This window comes from Trachurus japonicus, chromosome 8 (genome assembly GCF_045865225.1).
Source record: "Trachurus japonicus isolate A0001 chromosome 8, Traja_1.0".
Lineage (NCBI taxonomy): Eukaryota > Metazoa > Chordata > Actinopteri > Carangiformes > Carangidae > Trachurus > Trachurus japonicus.
The window spans coordinates 13,813,425-13,834,497 of record NC_140914.1 but is presented as its reverse complement, the minus strand read 5'-3'; the positions used below and the strand labels follow the sequence as shown (position 1 = coordinate 13,834,497).

The 21,073-nt window shown below is 44.6% G+C and overlaps 1 protein-coding gene across 1 annotated transcript; it reads left to right on the top strand.

The window, feature by feature from the left end:
- Window positions 1–340: 340 nt before the first annotated feature.
- ppap2d (phosphatidic acid phosphatase type 2D) lies at window positions 341–17,888 on the top strand. Its single transcript, XM_085784006.1, has 6 exons — window positions 341–1,295; window positions 13,504–13,661; window positions 13,779–14,065; window positions 14,204–14,261; window positions 15,915–16,091; window positions 16,313–17,888. The coding sequence occupies exons 1-6, from the start codon at window positions 1,088–1,090 to the stop codon at window positions 16,415–16,417; spliced, it is 993 nt and encodes a 330-aa protein (XP_085640132.1). The 5' UTR covers window positions 341–1,087; the 3' UTR covers window positions 16,418–17,888.
- The last annotated feature ends 3,185 nt before the right edge of the window (window positions 17,889–21,073 follow it).

Genomic DNA, 21,073 nt, shown 5'->3' with positions numbered 1-21,073 from the left:
AGTCAATAAAGTGGAAAAATCGATTCCCCAGCCAGTCTTGCATGGATAAAGGCACATGGAACAATAAATAGCCTATGGTTTTATTAAAATATATAAAAATCACGACCAAGGCTAATAGGTGTCAAACTGCAGCCACAAGTGGGCAACAATAAAAGTCGATATTGTGAGAAGATGAGTCTTTTGTTGATTTTTCCATCTTTTTCTTGAGTTTGTTCAAATGAAAATAAAATGTCTCTAAATTATTAATGTGGAGAGGGGGGGCTGAGGCTGTGATTGTGGGACGTGTCCTCACATGGGGTGGGACAGTTGAATGGGACAGGGAAGGAAACCTCTCAGTGCAGGAGTAGACCACTCGCTGAACAGCTGTCAGGTGGATCTAGCTGCACGTTTCAGGCTGCTGCCTCATCTGCACACGTTATAAGTTTTGTTGTTGGGTTTTTTAGACCGCGGAGGTTTTCAGGTCTGCAGTTGCCTGTCAAGTCAAACCGCATAACACCGGAAATAAGACGATTTTTCGACCGAACTATAGGTGTTTTTTCACAGTCACCCCGACCGAAGTGAGAACTTTTTTTGGAGGAAGAAAAAAAAAAAAAGAAAAAGAAAAAAGAAAAGTTTGAACCTGCTGTGTTGGACGTAAACGTGACCGCGCGTGCACTGCACTGGGAGCACATTGACGAGCTTCAACACGCTCTCTCCCACTCAAGGAGAAGTTTGTTGTGATTTAAGTGGGTTATTCGAGGTCCCTCCTATTTCCAATTAACTCCCACCTTTCTCTCTTACGGCACTTTTATTTCTTCTTCTTCTTTTTTTCTTTTCTTTTTTTTTTGTAATGACAAACGTGAAGCCTTACCTCATCTAGCCGAGTGTCTGAGGGCTGCTCGCTCGGCCGGGTCTGCTGCTGTCAAACCCGCGTTGACATGGATTCGTTTCACCGACGGCGGACGACGGACTGTTAAAAGTTTGGGAATTTCCATAATTCATCTACATCTACAGCAACGAGAGAAGAAAAAAAGAAAAAGAACTGCAAGTATTTCATATACTTTCTTACTAAACACAAGTTGCGTGTAGCCCTTATAAGCTAAAGGACATGCAGAAGCTGAACTCCACCGGCACCCACGGCAACACGCTGCCCCGGGATGCGGAGCTCCAGCTGCGGTTGGCTGACAGCGGAGGCACCGGGGAAGGCAGGGAGAACGGGGCTGGGAGGCATTATCTCAGCCAGACCGAGGAGGAGAGCTCGTTTTGTACCAAGAGGAAGATGCTCGTCGGCTTGGATGTAATATGTCTATTTATCGGTAAGAATATGTGTGTTTTATTTATTTGACATTTGACCTTATAGCCAGGGAAACGAATTCTTCAATGTAATTAGAGAGTGACCACAATGTGAATGCACCAAACCTACTGTAGCCTACCACTATCACTGGTTGACTAGCTTAGATCTTAAAGCTTGATATTTTTTTAAAGGACTCGCAGATGTGTAAATCATAGTAGGCTACTGACTTTCTCAGACAGGCAGAGGTTACAAAGAGGTGAAACGACCTTGGTTTTTTTTCGTGAGGGAAAAAATCACACTGGTTGGGAATTTGTTAAAGTTAACGAAGCTGCAAAGCATTTTTCCAGAAGACAGATGGAAACTGTTTTCTTGAGGAGCAGAAAAAACTTTCTGCTGCGTCCTCGGCATGCACGTGGGGCAGGGGGAGGCAGGGAGGGGAGGGAGGGAGGGAAAGAGGGAGGCAGAGGAGGTGGGGAGGGGGTTCAACTAGCCGGAGCAGAGTTGTCCCGGGAATTAATCTGTTCCCATGGTAACCCTCAAAGTTCCCGGGAGAAGAACGTGGGAATTCTGGATGAAAACATGCCCCGTGCGCGTGCTAGTGTTCTCGTGCCGAAAATTACCTCTGTGTGCTCTCTGTGAGTACTTCAGCGTCCCGCTCTCACTGTAGGATTACTGAGTGTACACACACAAACAACTCGCAGAGCCCAGCTGGAAAATGAACCAACAGTTTTCACAGGGAGAATGAGAACATGTGGAAAACAAGTCAGAGGACAGTGACATAACCATGATGATGAAGGAGGGGTCAAAATGAGTTTCTGTAGGAGTACATACAGTAGGGTAGGGTACGACGTTGTAGCCTAGATACTTAGGAAAGACAACCCTGACAAATGATGTTTTTTGTAAACCATGAGAACAAAATCACGCCAATTAGTTTGTTTACCAGCCATCTCCAAACCAAACTTTCAGTTGTCAATGGACAAGACTTGTAATTGTTTTGTAGTAACACTTGATGAATAGCAAACTGTTGGGATAACTGACAGATGAGTCACAATCTCCTTTCCTTATGTGACGTTTCTATTAGGTTGCTTAATCTGATGATTATCTTTCTAAATTAACTGAATAAACATGTGGAAAACACAGACATAAACAACTGTGAGAGTAACCTACCCCACAGTACTAGGTTGAATAGCATGTCTTGTCTGATCAACAGTCCACAAACTAAAGTTGTTCTTTTACTATAAAGCAAGACCAAGAAAAGTAGCAAACTCTAACATTTTAGGAGTGAAAACCATCACATTTTGTTATTTTAGAGATTTGATTTTTTCTTCAATCAAGAAACTCTTTGAACTAGGGATTGTTAGAGCTCTAGTATCCTTCATAAGGAAAATCCAATCCAATTCAGAAAGGTAGTCTCCAAAGTGTCTGTTAAATAAGCAAACGTGTATCAAAAATCATTACCATAACACAAGGGAATTGTGTTATGGTAAATAATTAATAAACCAACATGTTGGCAGTGTTTAGATACTTGGTATTACTGATTTAAATGTGTAGGTAGTGTAAAGTACAATGCTGAATTCCATGTTTGCATGTGTAATTTCAATCTGCCATAAATTTGGTGTTTACAACTATTAGAGACACATAGGGGAAGGAAAAAAACACAATTTCCCAGTTTCCCACTGAAATGTTGTTCATTGAAGGGTGACAACACAGGGTTAATACTACGTTGAAGATCCAGTAGGACAGGGCAATAAATGATAACAGTCATTTTTCGCAGATAGTGGATACTGTTGAATCTCCATGCCAAGGAATTAATCATGACCTGCCAATTATGTTGAGAGGTAAGAAACAAAATATGAACCTATAAGTTTCACGTCGTCATCTCACATGACTCTGACAGGGAGGGGAGCATTCGTGTTGTGTGAGTGAGTGTTATTTGGACCGGCATCACGAGAGAGGCGGAACCCGTCAAGGCGGACCGACAGGTCTCAGCCCTGTTGGCAGTTAAAGCATAGGAAATAGTCTGGCAAACAAAACAACAGTGTGAGGCAGTCAGTTTCATCGTCGTGTTATTCTTCACCCCTGCAGGTATGCTATTAGCTGTTTGCTCTGCATACTCCTCACAGCTTTGTTCCATGTGTAGGAAGTGGCGAGCAACTCAGCATCAGTCAGCACGACAGGGGAAATGGTCACTTTCAGTTCTCTTCCTAAAGACGCACAGTGAGCATGCCACTTGTTTTCTCACTAAATTGGGAGCCCTGACCCCTCCTCTTTACACTGAGATTGAGTCATTTAGCCTCAAGGTGGACACAGCTGAGTGGATTTAGAGAGTCAGCTGGTACTGGGGTTGAAATTTCGTTTGTAAAATTGTAGAATATACAAGCAAATACCTTGTTCTCTATTTCCAGAATATTAATGTAATGTCTTTTTAGGTTAAGGTGAAAAAATATAGTCTAGTTTCTCTCCTATAAAAATGACACAAACAAAACACAAATGGTGCTCTGCAGGGCCTCAAACACAGGAGTTATCTTCTAAGATAAATAACCTCAACCATACTTTGTAAACAACATGTGGTGAGTTGTTCAAATAGCTCAGCAGCATGAAACTGACAGCATAATATTGAATATTACAGTACAATATGATGTATTGTTACTCTGGTAGAGTGAATTAGCTATTAAGTTACTCATAGATTCCTGTCTGTGACTCTGACTGCATCCTGCGTATCTCTGTTAACCATCATGACAGTTATCAGCAGAGGCCTGACCTTGACTCATCTGTGGGCATTTTGCACTGAATGTCATCACTTATTGGAAATGAATTGGGCCCTTCATTTAGCTAAACCCTCTTATCTCTGACTAACCCAATATTCCTTAAAAAATGCCATCATCAGATTGTCTCAGACGGCTGACCCGCCGCCGCAGGCATTATTCATGTCGTAAAGGGGCTCATTCACAACTGTAACTGTGGAATTTTACCCCGAAGCATCTGTCCTCATTATGTTATCAGCTGAAGAGGGATTCCACAGTTTTCTGAGGTTTTCACCCCCTCTCCAAGCATCTTAGTGTTATCTCTGGATTTAAAGTGGTGACATAAAGGTAGTATAGTGGCTTTATGAATGAACTTAAATCTGTCTGTTGATTGCGAGGATATAGAAGCCATTAACTGAGCCTTCTGCTCAGGTTTCCTGATCGTACCCGTACTCAGCACCAGGCTTGTCCAGCATTGTTCTTTTTTAGTAAGAAATCTGCGTTGGTTATGTTGCTGTTCTGACATGCACACGATGGATGCTTCACAGAGATTGATTGTTCTGGTTGAGCTCAGTGTCGGTAAGCAGCACGGAGGCTGCTGAATGCAAATGCCTGAATCTGTTCAAGTGTTTGCTTGTGTGTTAAAGTGTGTGTGTGTGAATGGGACTGTAGTGGTTTGACCAGCACAGAGCTGACAGAATCTGCGCCCTGTGGCTGCATCTCAGATCCAGTGTCCAGCCAACCAGAGGTCAGGAGGGGTTGGGTGTTTGTCATATCTACCAAGCATGCAGGGACAGGCCTCCCAGACTGCACTGCTGTTTTCCCCCCTGCACAGGTGGTCCATACTCTGTCATCACCCCAATAAAGCCACTTATTGCCTCTCTTAAAAGTAATTGGGAGAAGATTGGAAGTGGCACCCACTATTAGCTTATATGGCTTAGAGAGGCATTACAACTGCCACCAAGCTTGACCTTCTTCTAGGGGTTAATTGTAAGACAGTCTCCATACTTGATATGCATATTAGGCTGGATTGAACTAATGCAGACAGAGAAAAATTATTCTCATTGATGAAATAAAAAGGTGTTTGATTTAAAATTAAAGACATAAATCTTTTATGGCCACTTTTCAAAGGAAAAGGATGAATCAGTTGATCACTGTTGTGTGTGTGAGTGTTTTTTGTTCTAGACGTGAAGCAGCATGCCAGAGAGGATAGGTATCTACCTGAGTGATTTGAATTCTAAAAGGGCTCCGTCTTTCCAGCTTATCTCTGCTTTGGCCCCCTTCTCTTGCTCTTCTTTTTTTCTTCTTCAGACAATCTCTGTTTTGGGACTGAAGGTGTTCCAGCAACCTAGTAAGGTGTGTGAGTGTGTGTTTTATGTCTGTCAGTGTGAGCGTGTTTTGGCCGGGTGGCGGGCTTATGTTAAGAGGACTCCAAGTTCAGCTCCTTTGGCAGAGAAAGCTGCCAAGTGAGTGAGACAGCAAGAGGCTGACATGTTACAACACGGTGTGCACACCAGGCCAGGAATATTAAATTATGCGTGTGTATTTGTGCCTCTGAGAAAATGTGTGGGTGTGGGTGTTTGTTTGCATAATATGCGTCACGACAACTTCTAGCACAGACACCCTACTACAGCTGCCATGTGCGTGCTGTTTGTTGACATATTTGCCGGTGCTGTTTTGCAGTGCATTTTAGGCCATGATCAAACACACGCAAAGTTATGAGACACATTGGCGTCACTCTGCGTATGACAGATGGAGAGCCATTAAAATGGCTCAGTCAAATCATTAGCTAGTGGAAGAAGTGATCTTGCTTACTCTCTGTCGTTAGTGTACTAATGCATTTCCCTCCCATTTGAAAGCACAGCAGAAGTTCAGGAATTCATTAGCTGCGCCCTTCATTAGACTGACTATATTGCTGCATTCACTGTACTTTGCTGTCAATATATCTTCCCTCACCCATTAGCACACCAGAGCCAGCTCCATCCTTAGAGACATCTCAATTGCCTGAAGGCTGAGGGGCAAGTGAGGGCCTGAGTCAGCGAGCACCCACAGGGAGAGAGAGTGGAGTGAGGCGTGGAAAGAGAGAGGGGGCTGATGGTCTACAGTAGGGGTCAGGGGTCAGACCCAGGGGCGCCTGAGGGATCTTATCTACAGCTGTCTGTTTATGTCTTAGTGAGGAAGTAATATTCAGAGAAGCATAGGAAAGGTTCAGACAGCAAATAGCTAGAAATTAACTTTTAATGAGACAGCTGCAATCTTCTCCTCGATGACGGTTCCATAAGTGCCCAGGGTGGTCCATAGGTATTAGTCGTAATGAGTGAATAAAGATGTGAGTAGCTCTCTAATCGTCAGTGCTCATTAGTTAGAATGGGTCTGGAGAGGCCTACCATCGAAGTACTGTACGTACCTGTATCCGAATACTGTGCCTGTAGCCCTGCATCTGTGTCTGTCACAACTAATGACTCTTCCTCTTCCTATTTCTGGAGACTTAGGCTGTCTTTACACTGCATGGTTCAAGTGGCCCAATTCAGATTTTTTCCTCTCAAGTGGCACAGACCGGATCTGTAATATGAACGTGTAAACGGGACAAATACCCATGGAATCGGATATTGTCAGACCAGATTCAGGCCCCCGTCATACTGTATGTGGAAATAAACCAGATACAAATCGGATATCTGCAGTCTAAACAGGCAGATCGGACCTTTCTTGGCAATGTGTGTCGTACGTCATCAATGGTATTACTAATTCTCGTGCCCACACGTTTCGCTGAACCTCTGTAGCCCGTGATTGACACATGGGACTGACCTGGACTACCATGTCCAGCTGCGGCCAGCTGTGGTCGCTCACTATGTAAGCGATGGAGGATCTGACGGTGACACAACTGTTACCGTCAGTGTCAGTTGCACATCTCAGCTCAGGTCCGCTCCAGGCAGGCACTTTACTAACTTTACTTTGGAAGTGTGGTGTTGGATATAAACTCTGAGCACAAGACTCACCTTTGTTTATAATGATTATAGAATTATAGCGTGACAATCTCCCATCTTTAAAAAGAAATCACTATAGCTTATTTCCTATTGAGTGGGTTGTTTCACGCAAGCAAAGCAGGTATAAATGCATGTGGCAGGATGAAGGAGGGCCCAGGTCTCAGTCTCCCGGGTAAGAGTCATGCGTGCTGACCATTCGACCAAAGGGGAATCCTTGTGGCCAAGTACCAGGGCGCATGATTAATTGGAGGCATAGTGACAGGACCATCAACTGTCACATGCAGATATCAGATATGGGTCACTTCTGATATTACATGTAATAGACAGTCAAAAAAATCGGAATTAGGCAACAAATCGGAATCGGGCATCAAGGCCTGTAGTGTGAAGACAGCCTCAGACACCCCCCTCCTGGCACCATGGCATGGTTACACATCAGCAGGAACAATTTATCATTGTAGCACATCTCACCTGCCAGAGTCTCCACACCCTTCAGCCCCTCACACTCCCCTCAGAAGTTGCTCCAGCTGCATATTCTTCTCACCAAACCAAAACAGCCCTGCAGCCCTCAGCTCTTTCCATACATACAGCAACACCACAACCAGGCCTCTCCATGCCAGACGCCTCCCCAGCAGTCTAAACCACAACCCTGTGTCGCTCTCACATCGCAGACTGCCAGCCCTCACCTCACTGCACAGCGCGCACACCCTTACCTTCTCACCGCAAAACCCCACCAGAGAGCTCCTTTAAAGTTTTCAAGGTGCATACCACAGTGGCGGGTCCTTTATGTTTCCCGCTGAATCAGACAGGCAGACAGACAGCCCACTTCAGACCTCACCACTCATGCCCTGAACTCCAGAGCTGAGCTCCAGGAAACAGGTCAGTGAAGTGTGGAGAGAACAGAAGCAGCTGTGGGAGGCATGTCTCCACTGGCCAGCTGCAACAGTAACGATGGAAGGGGCGAGGAAGACCTCTCCTCCTGGTGTGATGATGGTGGAAGGTGAAGCAACAGAAAGGCAACCCACAAAAAAACCCATCATGTTTCACCTCGCATGCTCTCGGGGCTTTTCTCCTGCTCTATGTGAGTTTGATTTTGCGCATCAGTAAATATTAGCATATTTGGCTACTGAAAGTATTTTCAGCTGCCTCGCTGGGCCTGTGTTTTGAATCAGTTTTTCCCATGAGGTGGCTAGATGCACCCCCTGCCTTTAGAAATGCAACACATCAACAAGCCTGAATTAATTGAATCCAGCTTTTGGTTTTGTCAAAACACTGCAAGGAGGATGGGGAAGAAGGCCTACCACTGCTGACAAAAACATGTTTTTTGGGTGGTTGTGTGGGTGGGAGGGTAAAAGCGCCACAATAATTGAGGCAGTGGTTGTCTTATGGAGGAGGCTTTATGGAGTCCGGCTGCGGCAGATGCTGATGATAGCAGATGTTTAACAAAGATCCAGAGCTGCTGTGGCTCCTCAGTCCTCAGTCTTTGTTCTTCGCTGATTAATGTCTTTGTGCTGCAAGCAGGGCAGACAAAACACATCAGTCTCTCAGAACAACAATCCAGCAAATTATGGGAAAAGAAATGGGTGTGTGCCAGTGCAGGGGGGGCTGCCACTCAATCCTTATTTCACCTCCTCACTACCTGGGTTGGGCCACCAAGGGAGAAAAGGAAGAGCGACCTTCTAGGGCACTCACAGTACTGAGTAATCAGGTTTGTCGCAGTTTATGGTTTCCAATCATAATCACAGCCTTGGTGTGAATGACTTCACCTCCTATTTAAGTGTCACCCACTGTACACTCAGCTGTGTGTGTCTGTTCTTTTGTGTGCTTGAGCTTGGCATGTGTGATAGTGTTCAGTTTCTTTACCAGACTGCTTCTTGCCACAAAGACTTTTTATATCTTAAAAAAAAAAAAAAACGGAATTGTGATCAGGTGAATGAGCAGCAGATCATGGTCAGCGTATGGAGACAGCTTTGTGTAGTTAAAGTCGTTATTGCACAAATAATCACACCAGCCCACCCAGCCCCAGAGCAGGCCCTTGTTTATGAGCATGTTAGGTCGACTTACGGCGTCGTTACCGGGGATTATCATGCTTGCAAAGATTCAAATTACAACACTTCACAAGTCAGTTCACTTGCTTATTATTTTTTAGCAAGGTTGACTTGAAAGTAAACAAGCAGATTAAAAATTTTGTTGGGAAACACTGGCACATGCCAGCTGCTGAGGCCCAGCGGAGGCGGACCACCCCTGGAGGGTGCTGCTGCAGGCTGGTTCAGAGCTCACAGCTCCGGCTCCAGACCAGCCCGGTGCAAGCTGCAGGCCAGATGGACCTGTGTTGACAGGTCACTAATTGTATGTCCTCCAGTCCTATGAAAAGGGCAAATGTAGAACAATGCCTGTACAGTCAGATATTATTGGGTGTGATGGCACAGATGGCCCTAGCTGTGGCTTAGATATAGCTTTAGGCTGTGTGTCATGCTAATCTATTAGGATGCGCTGAGTGTTTGTCCTACACCAGCAGCATCCACATGAGTTTGTTTAGTTCTGTGATAGTGAATGAGTTGTTTTCCGCACTGCATTTCTTGAGGATTGTTTGATTTTATGTGGTTTCCTGGCTCTGGAGTGGTTTATTTGGTTGGTTAGTGTTTTTTTCTAGGTGCTAGTGGGTTTTTTGCGGTTTGTTTGGTTGTCTGTTAGTCTTTGTGGCTGTGGGTTTGGTTTGTTTGCATCCAAGTGTGGTTTTTATGTGTATGTGAGTGCCTTGAGTCTGTATGTGTATTTGGGGGTATTCTGCTGGTCGAGGCGGGGTTGTGTTTACAGAGCGGGTCCCAGCAGAGCCCAGATCTCTGACCCTCACATTCCAGAACCACCGCTAATCGCCTCCGTCTGCTGTTCTCCGTAGAGAAACCCTCGTAGCATCTCTCTTGGCTCCATCATTCCAGTTTTCTCTCACCCTACCATTACTGCCCTCACCCTGTTTGTCAATTTTCTAGCCTTTTGGCCATGCATTTCACCCTAGTTTTAGTTCACGTATCGATTGGCAGATGTTCAGCAATATGACCTGAAAGCATGTCAATGAATAATTACCATCTACCCTCTTTTCTTTGCGCTATGCCTTTAATTGCTTCATTCGTAGGTTTTTGTTTTTTATTTCTTGCTTTTGCTTGTTGTTATTCTCCTCTCACAGTGAGCTCATTCTGGGCTGTGGTCATAGATGTGTAAATTAGAAACAGAAAAGTTTCTCAGAGTGAGGCACATATCCCCTCTGCTCTCATTCCTCCTCTCTTCTCCTTCCTCCCTCCCTCTTTTCTCCCCCCTCCTTCTTTCTTTCTGTCCCTTTTGACTATTTGAAAGCATTCCTGCTTTGAGTGTCAGGCCCAGTGAGCAGCACATTTTGGCCTTGCTGTGGGAGCCGACCCACTCCTCCAACTCCTTTTGGGTCCCCTCACAGGCCTTTCCTGGCCTGGCTCTTTTTTTGAGCATGTCTTGGCCAGGTGCAGTGGTTTGCTCACAGCTGCCTGACAGATGATGTGAGGGTCTCTGGAGTGTTTTTGTCTTGTTGTGAAAACGGTTTATATGTAGTTGTAAAGCACAGACGCTGACTGTAACACAGGAGCCTGTGATTTGTATAGGATTGCGTAGATGCTTCATAACTTTGCATGTGGCTTCAAGTGTTATTGCCTCATGTTTGATTTATTGCAAATCACTGAGAATGACTCACACACTACGTGGATGAAGGTAAAGGTGGAGGACTGAGAAACTTTTCAAACAGCTGTCACACTGGGGTGACCTTTCATTCTCAGCCATTGGTGACATTTCCGCCCATGAACTTTATGTAAAAAACGGGAAAGCAAAACAAGCCATCAGTACTGGCAGAACTGAGCTAATAAAATATTCTACTAACTGGCTCACAGTGCTTCATTATTCCCATTAGACCAGCATATGAATCGACAATGATCCCTTAAGAAGCCCACGTTTTGACTGTAACTCTGAGGGTTTGGGCCTTAATGGAGAATCTATCCATTACCTCTCTGTCAATGCAGCCGAATATTGATTATTGAGAGACGCCTGGTCTCTCTAAGTCTGTTAATGGATGGTATGGAAAGCAAAATAGATTTCTGTTTCCTGTGAAAATGATGTCATTCACCCTTAAACTGTTATTTGTTACATACAACTAGATGTCAGCGTTTGGTCTGAGCATACAAAAACACTAGAGTGTGATTCATAAAAAGAAAAACTATTCTCAGAGGAAATGAAGCATGCCTGAGTCAGAGCACTCTCAGACTTTCCTCACACTACAAGAGAAGCCACCCCAATCAATGGTCCATGTATCATCATAAAATATGACTTTAATTGCATTTATTCTTTGATGCAACATTTAGCTATCTTGCATCATTCTGTTCCTCCTCCTGTCACAAATATAGTACACATGGACACCAGGAGACTTGTCAAGCCAGCAGGCTGCAACTGTTGACCGTGTGTTAGTTTGTTTGTATTTCTGTCTTTTTCATTCAAAATGTGTATAAATGTACTGCATTATAAGCACATTTTAATCCACCAATTAAATCCATGCACACCCACTCACTTTAAACTAGAAATGAACCAGACCCTATCCCTGCAGGTCTCCAGGTATGATACACACAGATAAAGGGATTAAGATCAAGCGATTAAGAGGCGTGTGTGCAATTTATGCAGGTGGCAGAGATGATGCAGGAAACCCTTATACAGGATATGTTTTTTGTTTTTTTTAAATGAAACTTTATCTAGCACAATAAACGTCATAGAAAATACAAAACAATCAATTACTCCAACCACAGCAAAGTGTTTTCTGTTCCTTAGGACATGTGATGTAACTATACTGGAGATTAAAAACATCTTTTGGTATTTATAGAACACCAAAATAGTGCAGAGAGCACCTGTATGTGGTCACATGAAGGTCTGTGTTATTTTGAGGAACATTAGTGCGTGACAGAGGTAAATTTACGTAGGTGTGTGTGTGTGTGACGAGACGCCCGTAAATGTGGCGATGGATTGAGATGTGGGTCAGATGAGAGGTGTTTCCTATCTCTCTCTCTCTTTTTGTTGGCGTCACAGTCGCTGCTATCTCCCTGGAACGTGTTTCCCTCCCTCACTTCCTTACTCAGGCATATTTTTAAATAAATAGAAGTGAGCCGGCTTTTATCTGTGTTTTGTCTTTCTGTTGGGGCAGCATGACTTTGAGTACAGAGGTCGAAACACGCGCTCTTCCAGCTGCAGTTGGATCAGTACAGTGCAGTCAGAGTACAAGCGCGGTCGAGAGTTGCCTCTTTATTAGTGCTGAAGGCCTTAAACCTATAGATCATTACCCTGGTTTATCAGTTCACTAAGTGCTGTGGGTGTTTTATTTGTTGATCGGGATGGTTGTGATAGCAAACATGCAGGATAATAGCTAAATGCAGACACAGTTACCGAAGTCAGGTATTCACATCCTGTCCTTTGTTAGTTGGAAATTATTAATATATTGTCCTTAAAGCTATATTTGCGTTCCATTGTTTGTATGTTTGGGTGTGTGTTTATATGTCGTTCCCTTTGGCCTGATTTCGACTGTGCACTACTCGGTCACGTAGTCTGAGAGATTCCCTGGCAGGAGCAGTGTTTTGGCCTGGGTGCGTTCCAGCCAACCAGCAGGCCTGGGATGACAGGGAGAGGCACAGAGGTTAATGATTAGTCCCCATGTTCTTGCTGCATTCCATGGGGTGACAAGGGGACATGGGATAAGGGACAGAGGAGCGGAGCAGGCTGGGCAGGGCTTTACAGGCTTCCTGGCTAACAGTACATCAGTACAACGCTGAATAAAGGCTTAAAACATCCCCAAATTAAAATGTTGCACAACTTTTACCCAGCGAACTTTCAACATCAGGCTGTGAGTTGTGTTTGCTTAAGCTTAAGTCAGACCTTGACCCCTCTCACCTGATACAGATTAGAGACCAAACCAGGAAGCGTAGTGAACAGATATGTAGGGCAGTCGTTAATATAAGATAGAATTAACTGATAAATGCCATTGCGGTCTCCGGTGGAACAATATGTCATTGTGAAACAACAACACCTCGCCCCCTCCTACATTGTTTATTGTATTGTACTGTATGCCTTTTGCACACTGAAACGTGCTCTCTAATATCTTCTTCCTCCTTCCTCATCTTAATTCTCCACTGTCATTCCCATCTGTCTGTCTTCAGATGTCCATCATCCCTCTCTCCCCCTGCTTCTGCGGCGGAGGCAGTCATGTGTGGAATGTTTGATCCCCGGGGAATCTGGAAGTCATGTTGTATCTCATTGCCTCTTCTCCTGCGAGACAGGAGAAGGCCTCCTTTGTGTTAGTCAGCGCTACCAGTTATCTCTGTATCTTACTGTCTCTGTGATCCGTTTTGCGCAAACCACATGCTCGCAGGCATTCATCAAGCCATCTTTTGTTTTATGTCTACCTCCCCCGCCCGCCCCCACCCTCCCTTTCTCTCCTGCATTTCATCAGCCTCCATCCCATTCTTTGCGTGCGAGCTAAAGGCAGTGACTCCGTACAAACGAGGCTTTTTCTGCGGAGACTCCAGCATCACCTATCCCTTCTTGGAGAGAGAGGCCATCCCCGACAGCCTGCTCATCGCTGGAGGAATAGCCATCACTGGCCTAACGGTAAGACGATCACACATGCCGAGCGTTAACACAGTGAGTTTAAGTTGTCATGAGTGAGAACAAGCGGCTGCACGGTATGACTTTCTCTTCTTTTCTCTTGTCTTGTCCCTTTCTCAGATTGCACTGGTTGAATGCTACCGGGTGCGTTTCCGAGGTGTGCACTCACGGGCTTTTGTTCGCAACCACTATGTGTCGTGCCTGTACAAGGAGCTGGGAAGCTTCATGTTCGGTTGCTGTGTCGGTCAGTCTCTCACCAACATGGCCAAACTAAGTGTGGGGCGTCTGCGACCCAACTTCCTGTCTGTCTGTAACATCACCTATGCGTCCATCAACTGCACTCCGGGCAGCTATGTGTCCCAGGTCAACTGCAGGCAGCCTAATCAGAAGATGGTGGAGGAAGCAAGGTGTGTGGTGTGTGTGTGCATGAGTGTTCTTGCTCATAAATGATTTGCCGTGTTTGCTAAGGGCGGGGTATGTTGTTGCTTGAACATCATTGTAAATGTGTAACCTTTGGCATTTTTTTTATTGATTTTTTCTTTCAGGAAGTCTTTTTTTTCTGGCCATGCTTCCTTTGCAATGTACACCATGCTCTATCTGGCAGTAAGTCCCCTCTACCACACACACACACACATACACACACACATATCTGGAATGTGCGCTTCACTTTCACTTGAGCTTGTGTGGTATAATTGCAGTACATTTGGTTCCGTGCTCTCACTTTCATTTCAGTTATTTAAAAAAAACATCATTACCTAGAGGCCACCGTGTGCAACGATTAACTAGAAAAGCTAATTAAACATACACAAATAAACACACCGAGGCCTGTGCTGTTGAATATATTCACACTTCCTGATCGTGAGGGAGGAGATCTTTGAGAGCAACAGTTCTCCAAACGCCTCTGAGAGAGCTGGTGAGACAGAGAGGGGGGGGGGGCTGGTGGTGGAGAGGGGGGCTTTGGAGAGTGAGGAAGAATGTTTTCCACGGGGAGCATGAATAGATGAAGAGGCGACGCGGACAGTGGAGGCCTTGTTGTGGGTCCCATTTAGAGGAGGGGGGTGTGGAGGGCTGTATATGCCTGCTGAGAGATCGACAGGCTTCTTTCAGCAATAGACACCCTCTAAACTCCTCCTCCCCTCCCCAGCCTCCCCCACCTCTTCATCTTTCTCTCTCTCTCTCTTTCTCTTTCTTTCTCTCTCTCAGACACTGCCCGGTAGTCATGGATGTATTGTGGGAGAAAAATGACAGTTAGAAAGAGACAAAAGCGCATTATTTTCCATAAAACGTTTTGGTTTTCCCAGGTATTTTCCCTCATTAACCCTTTCATTACATTTAGGAGACTTGGGAAATTGTAGTTTGCGCAGCTAAATTGAAGTGAAGATGGCGAGGTGGAAAAAGAAAATCACAGCCTTTCCTGTTTGCACTTGTGCACTATAGAAGTATACATGAAAAGCAGCTCCTCTCTTAACAAAAAGCAATGGACAAGGATGAGTAGAGGGAGACTGAATAAGAGAAATGAAAGGGTATAGGACTGAAGTGCTCTGAGAAAAAAAACAGGGCCCCAGTGTTTGTTGCTCCCATTTTTTTCTCCTCTCCACATCACGCTCTATTGTTTCTCCACACATAACACACAGCGTTGCACGCATGTTTGCTGCCTAGCAAGTGTTTCAGCAGACTGTAGACAACCTGGAGAGAATGCGTCAAAACCTGTAGCTACATGCCACCCGCACCGTGGCCAGCTGCTTGAGTGTAAGGCAGGAACAGTGACACCTGCTCTCATTCGGGATAAGGGAGGAAAAGAAAGACCTGGCGAGGGTCGACCTGAGTGCAGGAATGTAGGCCACGAGCTCCCCAGTGGTTCGTTGGCGGGTCCAGACAGACCTCCTGCCACCTCGTAAAATGAGCGCTGCATCTGCATCACGCTCACCCTGTGACCCCGTTTCTACCGACACAAACTTCCATTCTGCACTATGGCACCGATGCAGGAGACGAGGATGAACAAAAGAGGGAAATGAGGTTTAGATAGCGTTAATGGACTCATGCCAAGCCCTTGCTCTCTGGGTAGAAGTCTATGTTTCACATAAAGGCCTCTACTTAATATAAGTATGGAGCTTAGGTGTGATTTTTAGCTTATGTTTGAAGGGCATACATTAACACACCCTAGTACTTATATATATATTTTGTATATTCAGTTGTCTCTAGAGATCATAAAGTCAGTAGCAATATAATTAAAGTACTTCTATTCCTTCTTTCCAGTTTTACCTGCAGGCACGGTTGTCATGGCGAGGAGCTCGGCTGTTGCGTCCACTAATACAATTCCTCCTAGTGATGATCGCCATCTACACCGGCCTGAGCCGCATCTCTGACTACCGTCACCACCCCACTGACGTCCTCACCGGCTTCATCCAAGGAGGACTCACCGCATACTGGGTGGTAAGTAGCAAATCACTGTTGTCTAAATAGTCTTGAACAACAGTTATCTCCGTCTTTACGGGATTTGTTGCCCTTTGTTCTGTTGACTGAGCGAACTGAAACAATAGGCTCCTGCCTTCATTTTCCCCACTCCAAACTCTCTGGTGTTTATAAATAGTGGCTGATGGCAGTGTGTGTGGTCTGTGTATATCTCCTGACATGTTTGGTGTCTGTGCCCGCAGGCCTTCTACATCTCCTCCATGTTTAAGCCCTGCGCCCGTCCAGACCTGTCTCCCAATAGCATGTCCCTGGAGAGTCCACTGTCCAGCCAGCAAACCGTCTGTTAGCAGACACGTGCAATCATTCCAGGAATCAGATGATAAGGGAAGGACGGACTGCAGAAAGACAGGGAGAATGTCAGATAGCACATGTGAGCAGCAGAGGGAAAGGAGAGTGAGGTTTTTTTTAAGAAAAGGGAATAACTCTAAGAGAGGGACACGTTTTAAACATCTACACATACAAAACACACACTCACAAAGTAACCTAACACATTCACACACTAACACACGTGAAATACAAGAAGCACATATGACTGTGAGTCAAACCCGTCCAGTGAAAAGAACTGCATAGTAATATTTTTTTATATATGAAAAAATAAAATAAAAAAGTCTATTTTTCAAGAGGATTTTTAGAAGCTGCTAATGTTGATAGTTGCCAGTCTGAACTTGTTCTCTTCTGTGATGGAGGCATTCGGTCAGTGCATTCGGTGCGCTTTGAAAGCTCACTCTTTGGTCTTGGGTGAGAGAGGAGAAAACGCCCGCCTCCTCTGTGTTTTTTTTTTTTTTTTCTTTTTTTTTGATCCTCTGCTCAGTTTGAGGAGACATTACCCGGCCGCTGTGAACTGAGACCATCAGACCTCAGATGTAAAGACAGCTCTTTGCAAAGTTACAGAACTGGCAGCGATAAGGAACAAGCACTGGCTCCGACTTCTAACCGTTTTTACCTTCCAGTGGCCTGATGTGTCACTGCTCTAATCAGACTGCCCTACATTACTATGACTAAACAGTAACCTGTATGTAAGCAAAGAAGACAGTATTTATGCTGTTATACAATGTTATCTTTCTTTTTTTTTTTTTTTGTGAGTAACCAAGGCAGTGGCGGGGAGGAATCAGGTTAACGTCACGTTCCCTTCACTGCCACTTTTTCTGTACTAACCACTTTGACTGTGTCTCAGAGGCGGAGGTTTGACTGAATTTTTTAACCTTCAACTCTTGCCCTGGACTCCAATCTCTGAGCTGCACCTTGATTTATGCCACTCTGTGACAGGAGAGCTGACGTGGTCATGTGACCCCAGCGGCCCCTTCTGTGCATCTTTATTAATAGCACTTGAACGTACATAATGGAACCTTCTAATTATAATCAATATTATATATTTTATCACAAGTTTGAATAATCAGTGTTTATTTTTGTTAATGTCAAACTCATACACTATGTTTGTTTTTTTTGAAATGATAATTATTCAAATTGAATGTAAATAGGTATGTCATTTTATAAACAATACAGAATTTCAAAAGTATTAGTTCCAGTTTTGGACAGTTTTTACATGTTTATGTTTGTATTTACATTTGTGTTTATCAGGTACGGAGACTCACTATTGTATCTGTTGTAACTACTAGACTGAGCCACAGATATTATCAGAAAGCTATATTTTTTGTGTTCCCAGTTATTGTTACATGTTTGTTTTGTCTGTGAATGCCAGAAAGGCAGAAATAACCACTGTAATCAAAAACCAAACCAATAAAATGAATGTTGAATGTTTTTAACTTTTTCTGCCTGTTATTTTTAGGGTCAGCAAACTGAAAAGCAATACACCGCAGTCTCTCAGACACACACAGTAAGTCAGTCAGCATACTGTAGTGTAGAGCCATTTTTCTCCTTTACAAACGGTATACCAGACTCTGTATGAGCTGAAACAAAATGCAAAACACTGAAATGATAAGTGATTTAACCTCTTGTTGTGTTTGGAAGCTTCCACTCCAGTGCGCTCATTACTACAACTCTCTCTCTCTCTCTCTCTCTCTTTCTTTCTCTGACTCTCTCTCTCTCTTTCTCTCTCTCTCTTTCTCTTGCCTTCGCACCCTTCCTCGCTTTGCCCCTTCCCTGCTCTCAGTCCCTTTCAAGTGCAGTGGAGCATGATGGGCTGTTTCAGGGGGTCATGCTACCATGGAGATGCTTAGAAAGATACAGGTTGGGCCGTCTGAGGCATTTTCTTTCATTTTTTTTCTCTTCCCTCTCTGCAATCCACTTCCAGGGTGAGGGAGGAGAATAAAAAGCAGCCAAAGCAGACAGAGAAGGCAAAAGAGAGAGAGGGAAGAGAGGGAGAGGGAGCTGCTGCAGTAATGGGGTGTGTTCATAATGCTGAGGTAAGGGGGACAGACAAGCAGGAAAAGTGGTCCAGTAATGAAGGGAAGGAGTAATGGAGCAGTTGGCAGAACAGATGGGGCGGTAGATTGGGGAGAGTGAGGGTGATGGGCGTGGGGCGTCAGGCTGGGAAGGAATGTGATCGTGGTTTTCAGGCCTGTTTTGTTTCATAATACTGTAACTAGGGAGACACATTTCATTCCAGGACAACGTATATGCCTGTGCTTGTGTGACAGGTTCTTGTCTATGTGTGTGTCTGCCTCGCTTCTTGTTATTGTCTCATGTTTAGGTGCGTGTGACTGAGCTGAGCGAGAGCCCGGCTGCTCCGCCGAGCAGAGCTCACACACCCTGTCCAACATGACATCTCGTTTACACTGAGACTGTCGTCCTCCTCACTCACCCTTTAACCCTTAATGAAAATGAATCAGGGTCGACAAGCAGAGGCAGATTGTGTGTGTGCTCAGATTACTGAGGTTCAGGAGCAAGGGCCTCAATATTTACACTGCTGCGACTGTGCACACAGTAGGAACAGTAGCCTCACTCTGTGGTCATTTAGAAAGGGGTGGGGGGTATTTGAACCCTTATCTCAACAGGTGAAAGTCATTACTGTCTACACGCTTCACTGTGAGAGAAAACTAAAGCCACTTTCACCCTCTTCCTCATATTTAACTTAGGGAATTCCTTGATAAAATTGGACAGGTGTAAAAATAGCCCAGCGGATGCGAGGGAGTCCTGATCCCAATCAACACGTAGATAACTGCGCTGCAGATGGCACGTAGCTCACCTGCATGCCGCTCTATGTGTGAGGAAAGCACACATATATCATTACGTGGTTTTTGATCGATAACATCATCAGCACATTTCCAGCTTTACAGAATGCCATTTGACAACCTCTGACCTAGTTCAAAGAGATGAGATAGCCCTTTTGATGATGACAGATGTGAAATATACTCCTTTACACAGTCTTCACCTAAATCACCCTATCTGTGTTTACTACCAACTAAAAGCTGCTTAAGCCTGTAAATTGATTCAGCTGTGGAGAGGAAAAGAAATTTCCTTGCATACGAATTTTTTGTTAACTAAGAGCTTTTCACCGTGGGTCTCCAAGGCATTATAGATGTAGTCTCTGGAACTCCGCTGGCCTCTTATCCAGCTGTAGTCCAATTCTTAATAGAATTAAAAAGGATTAATGGGCTCTTTAGTATGCTCAAGTTCAGGCCTGCTCCCCCCCTGTCTCACTGCTATGCATATTTCTAAATCTCCCACAGTAATGACAGTGAATGCACTGGCTGCAGTCATTAGGACAGCGAGTGGGCACATTGTGTCCTGATATGAGTCTGTGAAAGGCATTAGTTTGCATGTTCCTGGTGAGATGAGTATTCTTGCTTCCCCCTTTCTCCCCTGTCTGCTCGCTCTTCAGGGATTAGGATGTGCCAAGTCCTGTTGGCTCAGTGAGTGAGCCCATAGATCACCTCAGAAAACTGATCCTCAAAGAACAGAGGATAGCAGGGTCACAATCACTGCCAAATGTGGAGGCCTTGTGTGTGTGTGTGGGTGAGTGGTGTAGTCGTGTAGTTCCTCACATACACAACAGCAAATGCATACCTAATTTATCAGTCCAGCACATATGCACATACTATCTGATGAGGACAGTGTCATTTTGCTATCTGATGAGGATAGCATCACTACAAATCAAGGCTCTCTCAGGTAGTGCACCACACTGTACATACTGTGCTGGTCAGCTGAGGCTGGGTCTGAGCTATTTTTGAACATAACATGACGAGCCACATTTCAGTCAGTGGCTGCATGAACATGAATCTGATAGATGTGATATACAGACAGAGAGAGATGTGTTTGTTACAAGTTTGTAGTGCACACACACACAAAAAACTTGTTTTGTGTCAGCTTTTCAAGAGAATGATTTAACATCTGTTCGCTCAGAGCCGAACATTTCCTCAGGGGACAGATGATTTAAATATGTGCAAAGTTTGTCCAAATGCAAATGTTTTTCTTGAACAGCTCCCGTCTGCAGCTCAGCCGATCAGAACATAGAGCTAATGGAGCAGAAGACACATTCATGAGCCACTATTTACCACCTTAGAGGTCATATTATTGTCTCTGTGGGGCCGAGGAGGTGTGACGAAAGCCGAAACAATGGAAGGTTACCTGATAAGACGTGGCGCCATAATGCTCGGTGTGTTTACTTTACCGTCAAGCTAAATGTTTTAGGGTAAGGTGACCTTTGCTACCCGCAGCTTCTCTTTGTTGAGGATTCAGTCAGGCTTCTTCGTCTTCTTGTTACCTGTAAAACAAGCCAGAGGTAAACATATTGAAATACCTTTTCTGGGCACAAGGGTAAAACTGACAGGTAAACATCTGACTCCGACTCAACACAAGATTTTGACATAACGTTCTGCAATAAAACAAGTTTATCTAAGCAGACCTCTAGACAAGACATGTTGTCGATAGAGATACCAAACAACTTGTTTATATTGCGCAGTCTGAGGGATTAGTGATTTTGAGTGTGTTTATCTGTCTGCATGGGCTTGTGCTCGTGTTTGCTCCCTCAGTTGCAGGCTGCT

What these genes read in the sequence shown, in the direction of transcription:
- ppap2d (XM_085784006.1), top strand. Translation starts at nt 1,088, where the DNA reads ATGCAGAAGCTGAACTCCACCGGCACCCACGGCAACACGCTGCCCCGG. An exon ending in TGTAATATGTCTATTTATCG is followed by an intron (nt 1,296 to 13,503) that starts GTAAGAATATGT and finishes GCATTTCATCAG; the next exon opens with CCTCCATCCCATTCTTTGCG. An exon ending in ACACCATGCTCTATCTGGCA is followed by an intron (nt 14,262 to 15,914) that starts GTAAGTCCCCTC and finishes CCTTCTTTCCAG; the next exon opens with TTTTACCTGCAGGCACGGTT.